Source organism: Prionailurus viverrinus, chromosome F1, assembly GCF_022837055.1.
Source record: "Prionailurus viverrinus isolate Anna chromosome F1, UM_Priviv_1.0, whole genome shotgun sequence".
Taxonomy (NCBI): domain Eukaryota; kingdom Metazoa; phylum Chordata; class Mammalia; order Carnivora; family Felidae; genus Prionailurus; species Prionailurus viverrinus.
Genome location: NC_062577.1, coordinates 59,838,241 through 59,860,406, shown reverse-complemented (window position 1 = coordinate 59,860,406; position 22,166 = coordinate 59,838,241). Strand labels below are relative to the sequence as shown.

Here is a 22,166-nt window from a genome sequence, read left to right as displayed (position 1 = left end):
GTGCATAGGTCATTCGGTCCCACGGTCTTGACTCAGGTATCTCTTGCTAACTGTCACTTCAATACGTTGCCAAACACAACAAATGACTTTGTTAGTGGAACATCTTGATCCTTTCCAACCTTCCCGAATCCCCATAGACAAGGGCCTCCTCCCGAAACAGATGTTCTGCACAAGAAGATGTCAAAAAGTAGCAGCTTGACCAAAACAGCTCCACTTTGCTACCGATAATAAGCACTTACAGAGGAGAGAGCACTTTACATTTTTCAAGTATTTTACTTCATGCTGCGGCTCCTCATCTGACTTGAGTGTGGTGGTTCCAACATCTTTCTGGAAGGCAGAGTTTGAGGATCTGAGTGAGATTCTGTCCAGACGGGCTAGGTGTCGTTTGAGAAGTGTCCCGGGAAGCAGTCCGATAGGAGAGAGAAGAACGGGTAGAATATAGACCGATGGCCTTGGCCTCTTTTACTATTCAGAGAGCCATTGGGATGATCAGATGTTGACTGCCCAAAGCATTTAGAGACTGCTTGGCTGAATCCTTTCAACCCTGCACTATTTCCTTGTTGAAGGAGAAAAAAAAGAATGTCAGGCCAAGTTCTTTTATCCTGACCTGGGAACTGGATAGAATGCTTTGCAAAGAAACAGCCTGTCTGAGCTTTCCAGGAGCCCTCTGGTCAGAGCCAATAAACCCAGTCCCATGTGCATCAGCTGTGCTGATGACACAGGCATCCTATGATTAGGTTGACTGCACCTTCAGATTTTCCAGGAAAGACCCAATTTCTAATGCCTGGGGTAGAGGCAAGCTGTATGTCCTCATGGAGGCAGAAATTGCAGCCATCGTGCACTGTATGCCTGGCATGGATTCTTGGGGTCCAAAGCAGTCCCCAAGAACTGTGAGGACTCCAGGATCTACTCGGCTGGTAGATGAGAACTGGTGACAGATATAAAGGCCTAGAAATCCCGATTCAACCCTTCTCGTTCTAGCCTCAAGGATGGCACCTATTTCACTGTTAAGGCAAAGGATGAGTCTTGCTCTGGGCGGCATTTGGAAGGGCATGGGTAGGGCCACTCTCTCCACTGACTGGAGAAAAACATGACACTGTGTGAAGGCAATCGACGGAACCACACCCCCAAGGCCTGGTGGGTCTGTGACTTCACATCACATTCCCCTCCCTGCCCTCCGGGAGCTTACACTCCTTAGGTTAGCTGTAAACAAAGTACCAAAATCACAGACTGTTAGAATCCGTGACCTTTGAACCTACATTACCCCTGGATCTGACAAGAGACTGAAACCATCTTTTCCTTTCATGGAATTCACCAAAATAAAAGAATCACATTCCACTGCACATAAATACAGATTTTTCACAAACCGAAAGTTTATTCTGGATGTGTCACGAGTATTTTTAAGAAATATGGGGTTCTTAATTTAGTCCATTGAGATCCAGAGTGGGTGGAAGAAAACTCACATTTTAATTGATTGCTGCTTTCAAGCTACATCCCGAAGTTACTTCCCTGGCCTTCCTGCAGGACTTGGGAGGAGATGCAAAATTAGAATAAAAGTACACTCTTTCCTCAAAATACATGGTGTCCAAATCAAGCACAACAAAGTGATAAAGCTGGAAGAAAGGAAGAGGGTCATGTTAATTGCCTCATCACCATTCCAAGAGGCACCTGACTCACAACTCACCCTCTGCTACTTATTGGAAGTGAAGGTTACAGCTCAGGACCCCTGTATTCCCCACCCGGTACCCTCTCCAGGAGGTGTAGAGCCTTTTGCACGTGCATCTAAAAATTCTTGTGTTCCACAAATAATTGCAAGAAAAAGAGAAGTAAAAGCCAGGAAGCCTATTCCTATGACTCCTATGACTAAGGAGTGAGGTAAGGGTCTCTCAATCCATCCCAACGTGTGAGCCTGGGGTTTATGTGTCATCCGTGCCTGGGGGGAGATTTAGGGGTATCTGTTCCGTCTTGGGGCAACTGCACGTGAGCTACTGGAGCAGCCCATGGGGGAGAGGGCTCCTCACCCCGCCCCCCACCCCCCGCAACTGACAAGTAAAAGAGTAGAAAAAAGATCCAGCTTCCAGGTCTTGGCATGATGTGCTGCGCGCAGTAGGCGCTTAGTTAACGTGATCTGAGCCCGGCAGGCTCTGTGACAAGGTTTCTGCAGTCCGTAAAGGGACAGGAAGGGTGGGCGAAAGGGCGCCGGACACAAACCCCTCACGTCAACGTTGTTTGTGAACCGTGCACCCCACCTCGCCACACCTGCTCTGTCAGATCGCTTCAAAATAGGATTTCTGGGGCGCCTCGGTGGCTCAGTCGGTTGACGTCGGACTTCAGCTCAGGACACGATCTCATGGTTTGCGAGTTCGAGCCCCACATCGGGCTCACTGCCTTTAGCGCGGATCCCATTTTGGATCCTCTGTCCCTCCCCTCTCTCTGCCCCTCCCCTGCTCATGCTCGCGCGCGCGCGCTCTCTCTCTCAAAAATAAAACATTAATCCCCACCAGCCCCCCCAACAATTGCTAATGTCTCTCCACCAGATAAAAGCGCTGGCCTCTCAGTCTCTAGGTGCTTCTGTGAGAAGTGCTTTTACATAACTGAGCCTGGTTAATTGCAGAAGGAACACTAGATCCATGGCTAGTGCTTATCCACCTAATAATATAATTCAGTAATAGCGATACAAAAGTATGATCTTTGTTTGATCCCGATTCACACAACCCAACTGCAAAAAGACCGTTGAGGATATTTGGATGCTTACTGGATATTTACAAATATTCAAGAGTTGTTCATGTTTAAGTATGCTCCTGGTTTTTAATGTCTTTTAATGTTCTATGGAGAGCCGGTCTGTTCTTAAAGGAGACACCTGCTGAAGGAATTGTAGATGGAATGGTAAAAATACCGTACTAACTGACAAATTCGTCTTTACTATTAAAACAAAAAAGAGATGAGGTTACGATGAGGAAGGATGAAAGTCAATAAGTTTTGTCAAAAGCGTTGGCCCATAATTGAGACTTAACTCCCGATCACCCACGAAGAGGGGAAGAAGGATGGAAGGCAATGAAGTCTTTCATAGGGGTTATAGCATCTCTCCCCAACAAGAAAAGTAGCCTCATTTACAGATGAGGAAATGAAGCTCGGAGAGGTTTAGCGACTTTCTCGAGTTCACACAGCTAGGAAATAACAGAGGTAGAGTTACGAGCGTGGTGTTCTTTTTACTCCACCTCACCACTAATGTGGAGGCAGGGAACAGACTGTGAGCTTGTGTCCTTCTCTGGGTTTACTTGACTCTGGGTTTTTTTCAGCATTCCTAAAATGTGTAATCTCAGGCAGTCAAAAACAGGCTTTCACTGTCTTTATCCTCTGGGTGACTCAGCCTTTAAAATACAGTGCAGGCTCAATGTTATCTGAGAACTGATTGGAACTTTAAAGAAAGAGATAGGAACCTGCTATCTTCTGGCCTCCAGCCAGAGTCTGGTTCCTGTTACTAAGGATTGGTTCTGACGGAACTAATTAAAGTTTAGTTCCTTTGCTTTCTGGCCAGCAGGACAGACAAAAGCCATGAACAGAGAGCCGGAGAAACATTAACCCCATCCCTAGATATCAGCTATCCCATAACAGTGGGTGGTGTTTGCGAAAGAAGGAAAAATTAGATAATTTTTAAAAATTTTTTAATGTTTGTTTACTTTTAAGAAAGAGAGACAGAGCATGAGCAGGAGAGGGGCAGAGAGACAAGGAGACACAGAATCCGAAGCAGGCTCCAGGCTCCGAGCTGTCAGCAGAGACCCCAATACGGGGCTCGAACCCACAAACTGTGAGATCATGACCTGAGCTGATGTTGGATGCTTAACCAGCTGAGCCACCCAGGTGCCCCAGAAAAATTAGATGACCTTTCAAGGATCCTTCCACACTGAAGGTTCCGGGATCCAAGCGTGTTTTGAGTTGATATCTGGTGTTTCAACATAGGCCAGGCTGACCGAAAGACGAGGAAGAGGTGCCTCCTTTAGGGAAGGAAGCTTTTCATCAGAAAAGCTGGCGTAGTAACTGCTCGAGAAAGAGCTGAAGTCATAGGGTGTTAGAAGCTTCACCAACAGCTGCACCTACCCTCACTAGAAACAAGAACACTCACCTCTTTAACACAGTTTTCCTATGGAAGTTGCAGAAATGCTGGAGGGAGTCTCCTCCCCACCCTCCTCCCTCTCCTACTCCTCCCCTCCCGCTCCCCCCAGCTCTCCGTCACCCCGGAAATCCCTCTTTGTTTTGGAACATGCATACTCTGTCCCCTGGCAGCCCCCGAATATCACTGTTGTTCTTCCCGATCCCTTTGGAAGCAGAGGAAGCACCAGGCCACCCTGGGAGCAAGTCTGTCTCCACTTGTAAATTTATTCATGCGTTCTCTAGACAAAAATATTTATTAAGTACCTACTATATGCCAATGGCAGATTGTCTTTTTTGTAAATAAACTCTTTAGGCAAAGGGGTGGGGATATCTTTCCTCCTGAGCAGATCTCTTCAATCTTCACAGACAGGAGGGGATGGGAAATTGACAGGTCCCCAGGAGACAGTAAAAAAGGACATGCTGCACAGGAGGGTAACTGATTAGAAATTCAAAGTTCCCTCTGTGCTTGTCTCAGGGGGATAACACCAAGAGTACAAAGGAGTCTGAACAGCAGTCACACTCCCTGGGCCCTCTCCCCTCCTTGACTTTGCCCAGGTAGGTTCCGCAGATGGCCTTGGAACACCTTCTTCCTCTGGGCTCTTCCCATATAGGCCTGGCTAACTCCTTCCTGAGACTCAGTTCATGAGCCTGGCCTAAGTATCGTTTCTGGCAACTTCCTGCAAATTTTCCCTGACCACCGAAAGCTGTTGTGGGGTTGGGGGGGGAAGGGCTAGGGGGGTGCTCAGAGAGCTTTTGGTGGTCAGGGAAACTCCGTGCAGTTACTCCCTCATAGTGGATCTCAGCTAATTTCCATACGCTTTCTTGTTTCTTTCCCTAACTGGGCTGCAGTTTCCTTGAGAGCAGGGTCTGGGTCCTCTGTCCTTATGCCTAAGGCAAGTATGGAGGTTTGAAAGGCAATCCAGAGAACTGATCAATACTGTGGCATCAATAAGAATCAAAACGAAGGTATTCTTAGTGATTCCCCACCCCTCAACTTTATTGAACTATTTAGTTTATTGAAATTTATGAACAATTTAGTTCATTTACTTCTGTAACATTATAGTGTTTCAATTGGCGATTGATATTGGTGATTATATCACAAGATGATGAGCTACAACAGGGTTCAAATTCATACTTATTTGCAGAAAGCATGATCCTAACATCAACTGGAGGCTCCACCCCTATCTCTGTAGGCTTCTTTGGTGATCTCTTACTGGTTCTATGACTTGTTCAATTTCACTGCTACAGTGTTCTTTCCACGGTTGGCCCAAGGGTGTGTTCATGCCTTTGAAAAAGCTGGGTTTACTTAATCCTGCAGACCCAGGAGCCTTGGCCCACTCAGCAAGGTGTTTCCACGTGGTTTAACAACCTTAAAAGATTAGTTGATTAATGGCCCTGCTTATTAGATGCCTTTCTATTCTAAATTATCCACACCTAGACCCATATAAATCAAAGAGGAGGAAAAAATGGAATGTGTAGTAAAAATAAATATAAACGGAAAGTACCAAAATATCACCTTTGTTATTAACCCTGCACAGCTCCTGAAATTCCCACAAACTGGAGATGACCAGAAGCTTCCCTGTGAACTGTGGATTGAAAATATTTTCACCACCTTAAACAGAAATCAGGGGCGCCCAGGTGGCTCAGTTGGTCAAGCGTCTAACTTCAGCTCAGGTCATGATCTCCCGTTTCGTGAGTTTGAGCCCTGCATCGGCCTCTGTGCTGATGGCTCGGAGCCTAGTGCCTGCTTTGGATTCTGTGTCTCGCTCTCTCTCTCTGCCCCTCCCCTGCTTGCACTCAGTATCTCAGTCTCTCTGTCTCTCTCTCAAATATAAACATTAAAAAAATTTAAAAAGAAATAAAAAAAGAAATCAGATCTACAGCAGACACTGGCAGAGGTAAGTTCATGACACTTCACTAATATCCCAGGGAAAAACTCTCTGTCAGAAGCCAAGTCTTCATTATTTGGTTCCTCCCCTCTTGGGTTGGTGTGAACCGTGAACGTGGTGACAGGACTAGTCAGCACTGGGGGAGAACAATTATAATAATCACACCGGCTGCTTATATTACACTAACAACTTTTTGGGAATCATCATAACACCTTTCATTTTAGAATATTTTTGTCTTCTCCCAAAGAGCCATATTTTTAAAAAAAAAATTTTTAAGTTTATTTATTTTGACAGAGAAAGAGAGTGGGAGCAGGGGACGGGGAGGGAGAGACAGAAACAACGTATGCATGGCCAGCATGGAGCCTGATGCAGGGCTCAAACTCATGAACTATGAGATCATGACCTGAGCTGAAGTCAGACGCTTAACCTACTGAGCCACCCAGGCACCCCACTGGTCTCGTTAAATATATAAAAATACGTGAGGTCAACTTTGAGTTTTAATAAGCAGTGATCTTAAAGATCTAAAGAAAGAAAGAATAGCTTCTATCATTATGTAAAAGTTGACTCTGGTGTAATGCTTCCCTCCACGTTGAAAAAAGAAATATGTTCTGGGATTAAATCTCCTGGTACACGAAGTAAAGTTTGCTTTCTTATGAGCAGGTGGCTTCTGCCACAGCCATGATTTCAGCACAGGGTTCGGTTCTTGATGATTTTTCATTAATTGAGTCTTTTCGGCTCCCAAATGTTTAGAGAGAAATCAATTTGATAAATTTCCCTTTAATTGCATCTCTTGCTAGCCACAGAATTCAACTGTGCTTTGAACATATTGAAACTATGTTAGAATGGAAAAGGATGTTAGAGAATGGCAAATCCAAGTCTCCTTGATTCAATAAGAAGATAGAATCCCCGGGCAGTGAAAGAACTTGCTCATGGGTGCAAATGTAGATAATGACAAGCCTGAATCTGCTCCTAACTCCTTCACGGGTCCTCTTTCCGCCAGGATAAGTCACAACACGCTAATCTGGTTTCGGTAAACTGAATTTTATTTCCAAAGCAACTGAAAGTTGCAATTTCACTCTTCAGCAGAGCTTTGCATTATAAACAGATTAGTTTTGTATGCATGTATGTTGTCCTAATTTCTTATGTATGAGTCTTCAGATATCTTTATCTAAGCATTGAGACCTACCCACGTTCCTCTTGTAATGTGGAGAGAAATGGGGGGGGGCATCTGGTGAAGAGGGAGGTGAGAGACAGAGGAGAGCAAAGATGATGGGTTTGGATGCATTCATTCAAGCAACATGCTTCCCTTAGAATAGTCTCAGGCTCTTTTTTTTTTTTTTTTTGACATTTATTTATTTTTGAGAGAGAGAGAGAGAGAGACAGAGCATGAGCCAGGGCGGGTCAGAGAGAGAGAGACACACACACACACAGAATCTGAAACAGGCTCCAGGCTCTGAGCTGTCAGCACAGAGCCCGACGCGGGGCTCGAACCCATGGACCGCAAGATCATGACCTGAGCTGAAGTCGGACGCTTCACCGGCTGAGCCACCCAGGAGCCCCAATAGTCTCAGACTCTTTCCACGAACGTGTGCTAACAGTTGCACAATCCCATTCCTCTAAAAACTCCTCTCAGCATTGTCCTTGGAAATCAGACTCTATTTGCAATGGAAATGGACCACGAAAAACAAGAATGAGTAGGACACAATTCGAAGATTCTACCACATGCCAGTGAATCAAAAGGTGCAGGCAATCCAGGAAAACATGCTTGCTCCTTGGCCACCCTCAAGCATCCCACGTGCACATTAGTTACATCCTGGAGCATAGGATGTCACTGTGCACTCAAAGATACAAAAAGGGATTCAATATTAAGGTTGATCATGAATCAGATATAAAACAGTAATAGGGGTCAGACCTGAGCTTGTAAGAGACGAGAGAAATCATAAATAGCCCATGGAACACAACCTTCTTAGGCAAACACTGCCAGAGCCTTTAGAGATGGAGTTAGGTTGCACACAGATCACTTTATTTCCTTTAAATAATGAAGCCTCGCACCAAAGGTGATCAAATCCATGCTTAAGAAATAAGAGGAAAATACACATCCCTACTTCTGTGCGTCAGGTAGCGTTGTTGGGTTAACTTTTCTAACAAGTCCGATATTTGTTTTCTTCTATTTACTTGGCCCAGATGCTTAGGGTTCCCTCCAGAATATTGTCTACCTTAAGGATAACCAGAGAACCTCAAAGGTATTTTCCCATTTATCTAAAAAGGAAGGCTAGCTAATAAATAACCTCTGTGTCCCAACCGCCTTCTTCTCGCCAGGGTTCCGGCTAACTTTATCCAGTGGGATCAAGATACACAGCACAATGAGAAATCCCCTCTTCCTCCTGGCAAACCTGCCTCTCTCTCTGTCCACGCACATTAATCAATGAAGGTTAACATTTACACAGTTCCCCTAGGTGCCAGGAGTGGGCTGAGGGTTTAATATACAGTAACTCATTCAGTCCTCGTAAGCAGCCCCCGAGGTAGGTTACTGGCATCTCCGTTTCAGAGAAGGAAACTGAGATACGGAGAGTAAATAAATTGCCCGACCCCACAAAACAGTAGGACCGGGATTCAAACACAGGCGATTCGATATTGTATTTCTTGCTCTTAACCATACACTTCTGACTCTGAGCAAGCACCCTATGGACGAGGCATCTCCTTGGAGGAAATGAAGTTCGAGATCTTAAATGGTGCACGAAATACCCCATGGTGCATCTATCTGTCTCCTATTGCTCAGATCTTACAAGCCTCTCTGCTGCTAGCAGAGAGGAGGCGAGCCCCAATCTCTAATCCCACACCTGTTTCCGCACAAACAACAACAGCTCTCTCTCGCCTCTGGATATCCACCCCTGCGCAAAGATTCTCCGTATCTCCATCTCTTAAGCCCAAATAACTTGGTTCTCACCTTTCCAGGCACGAATGGGGCAAAGCCGCGAGTCCTTTGCACATTGTGGCAAGCGGCTCAGCGTCTCTGTTTTGAACACGAGATTCTGCACAGCAGAGCGAGTCTTTGAGAACTCCTTAACTGTCTGGGACTGCCTTTCCCTCCGAGGAATATATAGAGGCTCTTTGCCAGCCCTCTGCTGCTCCCTGGACCAATCCAGACCTCAGAGGAAATCGCTGGCTGGGGCACAGCCGTTGGAGGAGGAGGCTGGAATCCTGTCTCTGCAGCATTAGCCTCCGGCTGCTCCAGCAGGGGCCTCCCCTGTGCACTGGTCATTCAGGTTTTAACACATGAATGTGAGCCCACCTCGGAGCAGAGTGCCAGGGGCCACCCCAGATCTGCCCAAATCATAGCCTGTTCGGACTGCAAGGGCCCTGGAGAGCAGTTCGCCCAACTCCGTGTCACGGTGCAGAAGGCGAGACTTCGAAAAGCCCAGGGGACGCGTCCTGAGTATCTCCGTGTGCCAGGCTGCCAGGCGCTTAGCGGGATGCTAGGGGTTCAAAGAAAGGCCCCCCCCCTGCTCTCGAGACCCCAAAACATCACATCAATGCAACGTAAGCGAGCCATGGAGGAACGACCAAAATGTGCAAGCTCTCCAGGGCAGCCAGACAAGATGTGGGGGAGGAAATGAGCCTCGAGCTTAGTGACATAAGAGATAAAACACCCCACGCCGTTCTATCCGCCAGGTGTTACCCCCAAGTCCCCCTGATTCTGTAGTTGGTCTTCTGATTGTTCTTTACTTTGATAACGTCTTCAGGTAATTCCGTGGACCCAGCCCCCACTACCCGTCCCGAGCCCGGCTGCCTTCCCTTGCCCAACCTTTCCCTGCCTCCTTTCAGTCCAGGATTATTTCCACCAAAAGTTACCTTACTTGTGTTTCGTCCGGTCAGGACCCAGGGGGTTGATAAATGAACACAATGCCCTGAGGGTTGGGCAGGCGTCCAAGCTAAAAATAAACAGCACCATTAGCATCTGGAAGAAAAGCTCTACATTTAGAGCTCAAGATGATTCTCACAGTGTTCCCTGTTGTCTGAAATCATTTGTTTTACGCTGTTGGTCAGGGCCCGTTGTTGGCTTGTAAAATCAACATAAGCGTATTGTGATCTAACGTTCTAAATTAAATAAATAGATTATAGCAGACCCATATGCAAGTACATTGCATGAAGAAACTTAAACATTGTTTCCTGAAATTTTTGCTTTAATTATCAATGTGGGTGTATGAACAAGGTCGTTAGATGAGCTGTGTTTCTGACTATACTTTGTAATCAAAAAGGCTTGAGGACCACAGCTCTACACCATATATTTTATTAGCGAGGAACCCTGTCACCTTCACCTTTGTAACCCCAGCACTTAGCACAACATCAGGCACGTTGGCATTTACAGATATTGCTTCCGCTAAATGCAACTGTCCGGATTCTGCCATTTCCTGGCTGCCCAAACACCTGCAGGTCAACTCATGTGCGCGATGGAACGCAGTGTTCGTAGAGATTATGCACGGTGCTGTTGACCTTGAGTCTCAGGTTGGGAGTATCTAGACTAGCAGAGGAGACTCTTTGGGGCAAGAGCTTAAGTTACCGCTTGCTATTTAAGGATCCTCGAGGAGAGCATAATACGAAAAACAAGCGATGTAGAGCAATGGAGGGTGATGTCTTAAAATTAACCATTACACTCATGTAAAATAAGTTTGGAGTTCCTTGTAAAACAAATAAAACAATGTTTTTCTCCTCTCCCTCCTGAACATCCCTCAAAATGATAGTAAATGTAGTAAATGTAGTAAATATATAAAGCTATATAATACCACAGGGAAAGGGAAACAGGGGGTCACATTCGGAGTGGTTTTGATGTCTTTGTAAAAGGCCAAAAGGGGCGGTTAGGAGTGGTTACTAAAGAAGCAGGGAATAGAATTCAGAGAACAACTCCAAAAGGTATCCGTGTGTTTTGCAGGATGCCACAGAGGTACAGACCGCAAAGCGCTAGGTACCACAGAGGGAGGAATTGGCTACGGAACCGGAAGTAGTGGGGATAATGGAAAGTTTTCCCGCCCACCCCACAGAACGGCCGTGATTCATTTTCTTAACTAAATCATGCATCTGGCTATTGAACTATTATGATTATTATTTTTTAGAGGTGCATCTTTTTTTTATTTTCGAAAGAGAGTGGGTGAATGAAGGAGAGGGGTGGAGGGAAAAAGAGAGAGAGAAAAAGAGAGAGAGAGAGAGAGAGAGAGAGAGAGCATCTTAAGCAGACTCCACGCTCAGCACAGAGCCCTCTTCAGGGCAGGATTCTGTGACCCCGGGATCCTGACTCGAGCCGAAATCAAGAGTCTGACACTCAACGGTTTGAGCCACCCAGGTGCTCCTGTGTAACTATTATTGATAACACATTTATTGAGATGCCTTTTTTTTTAATTTTTAAAAAACATTTATTTATTTTTGAGAGACAGAGAGTGTGCAGGGGAGAGGCAGAGAAGAGAGGGAGCCAGAGGATCCGAGGCGGGCTCTGTTCTTACAACGCAGAGCCTGTTGTGGGGCTTGAACTCAAGAACTGTGACATCATGACCTGAACTGAAGTTCGATGCTTCACTGACTGAGCCACCCACGTGTCCCGAGATGCCTTTTGTAACCCATGATGGCGCTTGGTGGGGAGGATCTCTGATCTGGAAACCTCTGGGCTCCTGTGGACGGTGAACAGACATCCACCCACTGATCCCCCTCTTCTGGCTTCTGAGTTTCTCCCTAAGGGCAGCTAAGAGCGCCCATAAGAGCTGTTTGATTTCTTTCTTTCTGACGAATTTTTTAATTGATATACTGGTTCAATTTGTAAATCTGCCACCCAGAAGTACGCCCTGTCAACAGGTTGTTATTTTTTTTTAATTTTTTTTAATGTTTATTTATTTTTGACAGAGACAGAGAGACAGAGCATGAGTGGGGGAGGGGCAGAGAGAGAGGGAGACACAGAATCCGAAGCAGGCTCCCGGCTCTGAGCCGTCAGCACAGAATCCAATGCGGGGCTCGAACTCATGAACCGTGAGATCATGACCCTAGATGAAGTCGAACGCTCAACCAACTGAGCCCCCCAGGTGCCCCCACTCTGATCTTTTAAATGAATATGAAGTTGTTGAGGGTTAAAAAGCATCAATACTAACACAGCAAGCAGGAGCTCAGCTCTACCTCCAGTTTATCTCTTACAATTGCTGGAGAGAATTTATTATATGCGTACGTAGTTGCATTTCTCTGCAGACCTACTATTGAACACTTGGGCCATTTCCAAGTGTTTGCTTCTGGCAAAAGGACTTCAATTAATATTCCTGACTATGTCTCCTGGAGGAGTCGCTCTACGATGTATTCTACAAAGTGTAATTGGTGGATGTTCTACTACAAAACTATAAAGCGGTCAGACCAATTTGGACCCCCACAGGGAATGCATGGAAGCATCATTTTCCCCTCACTTTCCCCAATATACGACATTTGCCAGGCTTTAGTTTCCTCCCCCCCCCCCCTTTTTTTTTTTGGCTAGGCAAAACCAAAAAACAAACAAAAACCCCATACCATTCTAATTTGTACCTTTCTAATGCCTCGTGGATTTGAGCTTCTGTTCATACTTGTGGCTGCAACACTTGTTTTCTTCCTGTAGTTTATCCTCGGTTTTAAAACAATCTGTTCTGGGGCGCCTGGGTAGCGCAGTCGGTTAAGCGTCCGACTTCCGCCAGGTCACGATCTCGCGGTCCGTGAGTTCGAGCCCCGCGTCGGGCTCTGGGCTGATGGCTCGGAGCCTGGAGCCTGTTTCCGATTCTGTGTCTCCCTCTCTCTCTGCCCCTCCCCCGTTCATGCTCCGTCTCTCTCTGTCCCCAAAATAAATAAACGTTGAAAAAAGTAAAAAAATAAAATAAATAAGTAAAACAATCTGTTCTTTCGCCGATTGTCTTTTCCATATTGCTATGCAAAACGTCTTTATACAAATGATGAAACTGGAAATGGGAGAAAGGAGACGAAAGAGAAAAGTAGAATTGGGTCACTGACTGTTGGCGAGGCAACGGGTCAGTGGTGAAGGATCCCCACAAAATCTGGTAAGCGAGATAGGAACAGGGGAAATAAAGAAACGGAATGAAAGCACCAAGAACAGTACACTTACAAAGGTAACCATTAGGACAAAAATTCCAAATCCTTTTACATACCAAAATGAAAAGAAAGGTGATAGAGTAAAGAGCAGAGAATAGACATTTCACAGAGAACGAAAAATAGAAAATGCTACAAAATACACATCAGCATACAATATCATGACAGAGTTAAGACCAAAAATTTAAGTTGTATCAGTAAATGTGAGTGGGTGTCAATCTCCTATTAAAAGGAAAGTTCTCATTAGACTTACAGAGTAAAACCCAACTATACTCTGTAGTTGAGGAACACACAAAGTTATTGAGAAAAGTTAAAAACAAAGAGAAGGACCAAGGCCTAAAGGGAGGTACGAAAACAGGAAAGTAGAAGTGATTCTGATCTAATACAAAGAATTCAAGCCAAAAAGTATCAAACGTGGCAATGGAAAATACTCTTTAAGGCTTAACAGCCACAATTCATGATGGAAATGCTAAAATTATAGATTTTTTATACCAAATAACAAACTCAGCAACCACCCTTCTGCTTGATAGAAACACCTTAATCATCAGAGACTAATACACCATTCTTAGCACAGGAGACAGAGAAAAATAAATACAAAGATAGAGGTCCACATCTGTTCTGTAAAAATGTAGTAAACAAAACTTGAAGAGCTACTTGGACTTCGGGTTTTTTGAAAGAGTATATTTTACATTGCCATTTTAGTTTTACTAACAGCCACAAATTTAATTTAGTCTTCTATTTCTTCTTGGGTCAATTTTGGCAATTGGCATTTTTCTGGAAAATTGTCCATTTCATCTAGGTGTCCAAGTTTATTTGTACCACGTCTTAATTTTTAGAAAATCTCTACTTTGTGTTTTTATGCCTCTCCACCCTGGTATTCTTTGTTTCTTTGTTTTTCCTCTCTTCCTTTCTTTCCAGAAGTTTATTCTATCTGTTAGCCTCTCAAACAACCAATTTTTGTTATGTTTTTTGTTATGTCTTTTGTTTCCTATTTTATTACTCGGTGTTCGTATCTTTATTGTTTCCTATCTTCTATTTTTTAAATGTTTGTTCTATTGAGTATGTTTTATTTATTTTTTTAAGTTTATTTATTTTGAGAGAGAGAGAGCATGCGAGTGGGGTAGGGGCAGAGAGAGAGGGGAGAGAGAAAATCCCAAGCAGGCTCTGCACTGTCAGCACAGAGCCTGACGCAGGGCTTGAACTCACGAACTTCAAGATCGTGACCTGAGCTGAAATGAAATCAGGAGTCAGATGCTTGACCTGGGCACCCCTATCATGTACGTTTTAAAAATTAGTTTATAATTTAAACACTTGGCTAGATTGTACTCAGTTTTTTTTTTTTCTACTCAAAGGCATAAATTGTCTGATCTTTAATATTATTTCAGTTGCACTATGCAATGTTGATATATTATTTAGTTCAAGTATTTTATATTTTTAAGTATACTATCCTTTTAACCAGGATTACAAAAAAAAAAAGTGTGGGTTCTTAGTTATTGTATTCTACTTTCTTTCTTTTTTCTTTTTTTCAAAAAATTTATTTATTTTGAGAGAGAAAGAGAGTTTGGAGGAGGGGTACAGAGAGAGGGAGAGAGAGAATCCCAAGCAGGCTCCTTGCTCAGCAAAGAGCCTGACACAGGGCTCAATCTCACGACTGTGAGATCATAGCCTGAGCCACAATTAAGAGTCAGATGCTCAACCGACTGAGCCACCCAGGTGCCCCCTACTGCATTTTACTTTCTAAAAGTACAATTTTTAACATAAAATTTTTTATTATGGACTTTGATGACATGGCAGTTGAGATAATATGGTCTTTGATTTTTAATTCTGTTAAAATCTGTTGCGTATAGGTCAAGTTTTAGTAAATATTCCTCATATGCTTAGAAAAATATATGTGCTCTTTTTATTGGGTGTACAAGGTTCTACACATCTTTCTTATAATTATCCCTTTTATTCAAACTTTATCCATGCTTACTCATTATGTCTCTTTATCAGTTCCTGATGGAGATATTTTAATACTTCCCAATTGAACATGGATTTTTCGATTTCTTCCGGTGACTAAGATAGTATTTGTTTTGTATGTTATGCAACTATATTGTTAAATGCCTACCAGATCATTAGCACTATACCTTTTAACTAAAAAAAAATCTGTTTGTAAATCTGTCACTGTCTCTCCCAATTAATTTTGCTCTAAAATCTGTATTGTTTGATATTAACATTTCTACCTCACCTTTGTTTTGGTTACTACTTGCCTTTGTTCGCCATTTCTGGGTCTTTATTAATTTATTTGAAATTAAATAGCATATCTCTTTATGTTTCAAATCTGATAACCTATGTCCCTTAATAATTGGTAAGTATAGTTTTTTTCCATTTGATCAATAATATATTTGAATGTGTTTTTACAATCTTATTTTGCATTAACACTTTCCTTTTTTCTAACCTTCTATTTGAGACAGAGTTTCTTTATTCCTTTTATTATGCTTTGCTCATTTGATAATTATACATTTTATTATTTAATGGCCACTCATAGATTTTTAATACACAGTCAATTAATTTTAACAGTCTCAACATTACTCATTGTCTCTATCCTCCCTCCAAATAAAACAAAAACCTTACTTGGGTATAATTCTTCCTTCTCACCTGTTGGTATTTTCCAGCTAAAGGAAAAAAAAAACATGAAAAGATGCTCAACATCGCTCATCATCAGGGAAATACAAATCAAAATACATTGAGATACCACCTGACACCAGCCAGAGTGGCTAAAATTAACAACTCAGGCAACAACAGATGCTGGCGAGGATGTGGAGAAATGGGAACCCTCTTGCACTGTTGGTGGGAATGCAAACTGTTGCAGCCGCTCTGGAAAACAGTGTGGAGGTTCCTCAGAACATTAACAATAGAATTACCCTACGACCCAGCAATAGCTCTACTAGGAATTTATCCAAAGGATACAGGAGTGCTGATGCATAGGGGCACTTGTACCCCCATGTTAATAGTAAAGCTATGAACAATAGCCAAATTATGGAAAGAGCCCAAATGTCCATTGACTGATGAATGGATAAAGAAATTGTGGTTTATATACACAATGGAGTACTACATGGCAATGAGAAAGAATGAAATCTGGCCATTTGTAGCAACGTGGATGGAACTGGAGAGTGTGATGCTACGTGAAATAAGTCAGGCAGAGAAAGACAGATACCATATGTTCTCACTCATGTGTGGAATTTGAGAAACTTAACAGAAGACTATGGAGGAAGGGAAGGAAAAAAAAAGTTACACCATAAAAGACTCTGAAATATAGAGAACAAACTGAGGGTTGATAGGGGGAGGCAGTGGGGGAGGGGAAAATGGGTGATGGGCATTGAGGAGGGCACTTGTTGGGATGAGCACTGCGTGTCGTATGTAAGTGATGAATCATGGGATCTACTCCCGAAGCCAAGAGCACACTGGATACACTGTATGTTAGCTGTCTTGACAATAAATTATACTAAAAAAAATCCATGAATTAGTAAGTTAATGGAAGTTTACCCTTCCAGTACATTCTTATATCACACTGATTTTCTGTTGTTGTTGTTGCTTATGTTGCTTTTTGTCTCCCACTCTTTGTCAGCTCATTTTCCTTCTTGTTTTAGTAGTTTTTTTCAGCAAAGATCTATGGGAGTACATTTTACAAATTTTTATATTTCTTAAAAAAAAAGTTGGGCTGGTTATAGAATTTAGTTCTTTTGTAGAATAACCTCCCGTGGAAACTTACAACGAATTTTTTTCATGTTTATTTTTGAGAGAGAGCGAGCGAGCATGAGTGGGGAATGGGTGGGGGGGGGGGGAGACACAGAATCCGAAGCAGGCTCCAGGCTCTGAGCTGTCAGCACAGAGCCTGACGTGGGGCTCAAACCCATGAAGTGCGAGATCATGACCTGAGCCAAAGTCAGATGCTTAACCGACTGAGCTACCCAGGTGCCCCCTGTGGGAATTTTTAACCAGGTATCCTGGGTTTCAGAGGCCGTAGGATGGACAGGGTCCTCTGTTGTCTGCCAGGCTATGCTAGATGCACTAGTCTTCAACCACGTCTTGTCTTGTGTTGATGGAACATGGTGGATGAGATGGGGAATAGTTTAAATCTGCATTGTGCATATGGAAGGCCTACAGAAAGAGCACTAGGATTCCTGGCCTGAGCTGGGACGAAGCGGGAGGAAGTGGGGTGCACTTTGTCACACGTTTTATCCCCGCTGGTAGCCTGATCCTGAAGATCACAATGTCTGAGAAGTTGTGTGTGCAGAACTCCACTTTTAAGAAATTTGCTCACGAATGGGAGTTGAGGGAGTTGAAGCCAGGAGTAAAGCCTATTCTTTCAAGAGGTTTGGGGGTGATTGGAAGGAGCGAAGTGTCTGTAACTTGAGCAGCACTAAGGATAAGAATTATCTTTAAAAGGATGAATGAGGTATGAGAATGTCTACAGGGTGAGTGGGGTGGGCCGGCTGAGGTTGGGCAAGGAGGCAGATCCGGCTGAGACAGAGTGGAAGGAAAATGAAAGAACAATTCTAGGAAAATGTGTGATGAAGGGAACAGAAGATGAGCAGGTGTCTTTGGAGCCCTAGTCTTCTCAGTTAAGGAGGAGGTGGGAGCACAGATGCTTTGGAAATATTCCCATTCACTCTTTCTACTTGGTTCATGGAAGAATTGGAACTGGCAACCCCGTCTTTTATTAAATTATTAAATATTTTGATGGCTAGACCTCTCTGTTCAGATACGGGAATGCCTCACCGTATCTGAACAGCACTCAGCGGCAGAACAGGATAATTCCCATGGAAGTTGCAGGGGTCTCTCCCTGCATATATTAAATCAGAAGAAGGATGGAATTGGGTCCAGACTCCATGCTTTTTTGCTTCTAGAAGACACTGAAAACGAGAAGCCTTGTTCTGTCTCTAAAGGGCACAGACAGCCAACATAATTCTGTGAGAGCTGCTTTTCTGGTATCATTACCCTGATGTAGTATTTATCCTCAAGGTCAGCCGTGGCTGTTGAAAAGGCTGTCCTTTCCCTGGAGAACAGCATCCTCCCCTGACAAATCATTTCTGTTGGGAGAACGTTCTGTAAGTCCACGTTCTCACTACAAATATTATCCAAATTAGCACCGGAGGACATTTTAAAAACAAGGCCTTTCTTGAACTTCCTGAGCCAAAATGTCTGGACTTAATTCCCTCTTCTACGAAATAAACAGGAGCTTTTGGGAGAAGGGTGTATCTTCCAATCTTTTACCTCCGTCTTCCTGGCAAGAATTTTTTTTTTTTTTTTTGTGGTTTTGTGGGGTTTTTTGTTTGTTTACTTGTTTGCTTTGTTTGGGTTCCCACATCTGAGTGAGGGATTTGGAGAGAAGGCCTCCAAGTGCTCGTCTGTTTCTAGCATGCTGCGCTTCTGAATCTGGGAGGGTACAGCCATTTGTGCCCTAGGTCGGAAGCAGAATGTCAGCTCCCTGAGGCTAAACAGTGAGCGTGTCTTGTCTCCGAGTCCCCCAAAGCATGTAGAATGGAGTACCTGTATCAGTAAATATCTGTGACTGAAAATACAAAGTGAGTCAATTAAATAAATGGCAATACCTCCGAATATTATAGCATCGCCCAGGGCTAGCGCCTTCGTGACGACTGGAAAAGAGAGGCCATTCTGGGGGGCTGGGGGAGAAACATCTAACTGCACAGCTTCATTGGTGGGGATCTGGCAGAGTCTCATCCCCAGCCTCCTTTCTTGCCGTGTGCTCTTGTGCAGAGGGCAACCCCCACAGCTGTACTAGGCGGCCCTGCTGTTGTCATAGATCGCCAGACCCTCTGTGAAGACTGAACAGCAACGTGCTCATCACTCCCCCAAAGGTCTGCATGTAACCTGAGGGGATGCCTGTCCTGGGAACCGGTATGCCACCCAACCTAAGCAACCAGAACTCAGCCACAGACCCCACGCCCCCTCCTCTTAGATACGACCAGGCTTTAACATCACCACGTTTCACATCCTCTCGACTTCAGGCACGTCCAGAAGTAAAGCCTTCCTGTTCGTCAACTATTAACCTCGTGCTATTCTGACCCTTTCTTCCGTTCATATTGCTGGCTCTTCTGTCGCACTTTACACATTCATGTGCTTGCCTTATCTTTAGCTTCCTCTCTTATCCTTCCTGCCACTTCCTGGGCTTAACTGAAATGGAGCTGTTCCTCGAATTTGAGGATTTTCTTTTCTTCTTTTCTTTTCTTTTCTTTTCTTTTCTTTTCTTTTCTTTGTTCTTCTCTTCTCTTCTCTTCTCTTCTCTTCTCTTCCCTTCCCTTCCCCTTCCTTCTTGTCTTGCCTTGTCTTGTCTTGTCTTGTCTTGTCTGTCTTCACATTCGGTGCATTTCAGGATTAGGAGGTAATTTCATTTTCTCCCTTGCTTTATACACCGTGGCTTCATAGACCTCCCTGCCCTCACAAGACCAACTCATCCTCTAAGATTGGCAGACACTGAACGCTACTCATTCTCTTTGTCTCTCCAGGACACAAAACGGATTTCGTGTGGAACAGCAGTATTCCCAGCCCTAAAAAAAGAAAGAAAGAAAGAAAGAAAGAAAGAAAATGAAAATTTCTGGCATGCCACCATCTCTTCTTCTACAAGATTAATTAACAGAGTAACCCCCTTATTTTTTTGCTTCCAATCTTTTATTTACATTCTAGTTAGTTAACGTACAGTGCAATGTTGGTTTCAGGAATAGAATTCAGGGATTCGTCTCTTACATACAACACTCAGTGCTCATCCCGACAAGTGCCCTTTTTAATACTTAATACCCATCTAGCCCATCCCCCACCCACCTCCCTCCATCAACCCTCAGTTTGTTCTCTACGTTTAAGAGTTTCTCATGGCTTGTTTCCCTCTCTCTTCCCCTCCCCATCCCATATGTTCATCTGGTTTGTTTCTTAATTCCACGTATGAGTGGAATCACGTGGCATTTGTCTTTCTCTGACTGACTTATTTCGCTTTGCATGATACACTCTAGCTCCATCCATGTTGTTGCAAATGGCCAGATTTCATTCTCTTTGATTGGAGCAACCCCATTAAAACAATCTTTTGACCTCATCCAATCACCAGTCTATTGGACTCTCTACTTCCTCACTAGCCTGCCCTCCTCCTCTCTCAGGTGAGACCTCAGGAAACTAAAGTATGATCGCTCTTTGGCAAACACTGCCCACACTGTTGACACCTGCTCCCTCCTATTTGTTCATATGGAAAAACCCAAGTCCAATTTCACTGAGCAATCGCACATCCTTGAGAATTGTATAGGTTTTCACATGGGGAGACAGGTTTCATGTCAATTTCGTGATCCACGCCTTCCAATGGTACTCAGCTCTCCCCAGCAAGTCTCCTCGCTTGTTCTAGTAAGTTCCTTTTCCCACTTGCTGAAAGAACCGTCTGACCCCTTCTCCTCAAGGTGGGCATCATATTTTATTTGAGAACAAAATAGAAGTTGAAACTTTCAAAAATGAACTCCTTTGTATTCCCGTCCCCAAATACCTCCTTCCTTGAAGCTACCAGGGGCCTTGCTCCCTTGGATAATCCGCCTCTTGTTTTCTCCATCATCTGTCTTTCCCTTTCTCTGGCTCACTCTCCATTACCATTCAACCTGCTCTAGTGTCCCTCGTCTTCGAGGACTTACCCTTGATCTCAGCTCCCTGTGCACAACCACCTCTACCTCTCCTCCCCTTGTGATCAAAACTCTCTAAAGAATTTTTTCCACATTCAATCTCCATACCTTCGCCTCTTATTTGCTATTCACATTTGTATATCTATACAACAACGTTTGTATATTGCTGTTTGTTTTTTGACATTGGGCTTTTATAAAGGTTTGTTTTAGTGTGATGGATAACATAGCAACACTCGTCTACTGGGTCATCTACTCATGACCTAGAATCAAAACTTGCTAACATTTTGTCTTATTTTTTCAGGTTCTTTAATGTTTTGGTTTTTTTTAAACAAATAAATCGTCACAGGTGAAGTGGAAATCCCCTTTCTTTTCTTCTTTAGACACATTCCCTTGCGCTACCAAGAAAATCATTATGATACATTTAGTTTGTATCTAAATCACTTTTTTAAACATTTATTTATTATTGAGAGACAGAGACAGAGCATGAGCAGGGGAGGGGCAGAGAGAGGAGGAGACACAGAATCTGAAGCAGGCTCCAGGCCGTGAGCTGTCAGCACAGAGCCCGACGCGGGGCTCGAACTCAAAAACCACGAGATCGTGACCTGAGCCGAAGTCGGACGCTTCACCGACTGAGCCACCCAGGCGTCCCATATCTAAATCATTTTTTATGCTCTGCTGCATATAAATATATATCATTTTTATTTCATATACTTTATATAAGCGTATCTATACACATATATCCGTAAACACTCTAAATCTAGTTCTGTACATTTTTTAAAAACACGCATAAGAAGGAAAGATTCTGAAACTTTCTTTTTTCCTCAACTATAGACTTTTGAGATCTCTCATAATGATTCCCATTTGTCTATGTCATTCATTGTAAATGCTGTATTGTATCCCATCACATGGATCCAAAATCATTTACTTGAGAGGCAGCATTGTATGGTGACTAAGAGCAGGGGCTCTCGAGCTGAGCTGCTTGGGTTTAATCCAAGCACCTGTCATGTACTGGCGATGTGACTTTAGGCAAGTTATTTAAACTCTCTGACGTCAGTTACTTCGTCTATGGAAATCGAGTTAAATAACTGTAGCTAGTTTTTGGATTCAATGAGGATTAAACAAGTTTACTTATGCGAAGTCCCTAGGAGCTTCCTGGCCTATATCAAGCACGCAATACTAGTGTGTCAGTAGGAAAGCAGATGGCACACTCAAATTGGGATCATTGGAAGAGGGCTTGCTTGTCAGAAGGACTAATTACAAAAGTGTAGGCAGAGTTTCGATAAACCGTAAGGAATAGGACAGTAACCCGTAGCAGCGGGGGATAGAGGAAGCTGTTACCACTCCTAGGCCCACGTGGGGGTTGGGGCGCCTC

General features: G+C 43.7%; 1 protein-coding gene across 1 annotated transcript in view; it reads right to left on the bottom strand.

The window, feature by feature from the left end:
* The window catches only part of RGS5 (regulator of G protein signaling 5), a 51,164-nt gene extending 42,042 nt beyond the window's left edge, over positions 1–9,122 (bottom strand). Inside the window, exon 1 of the mRNA XM_047840929.1 lies at positions 8,989–9,122. Coding sequence (XP_047696885.1) covers positions 8,989–9,032 — 44 coding nt within the window. The 5' untranslated portion in view covers positions 9,033–9,122. The remainder of the gene's footprint in view (positions 1–8,988) is intronic.
* Positions 9,123–22,166: the final 13,044 nt, after the last annotated feature.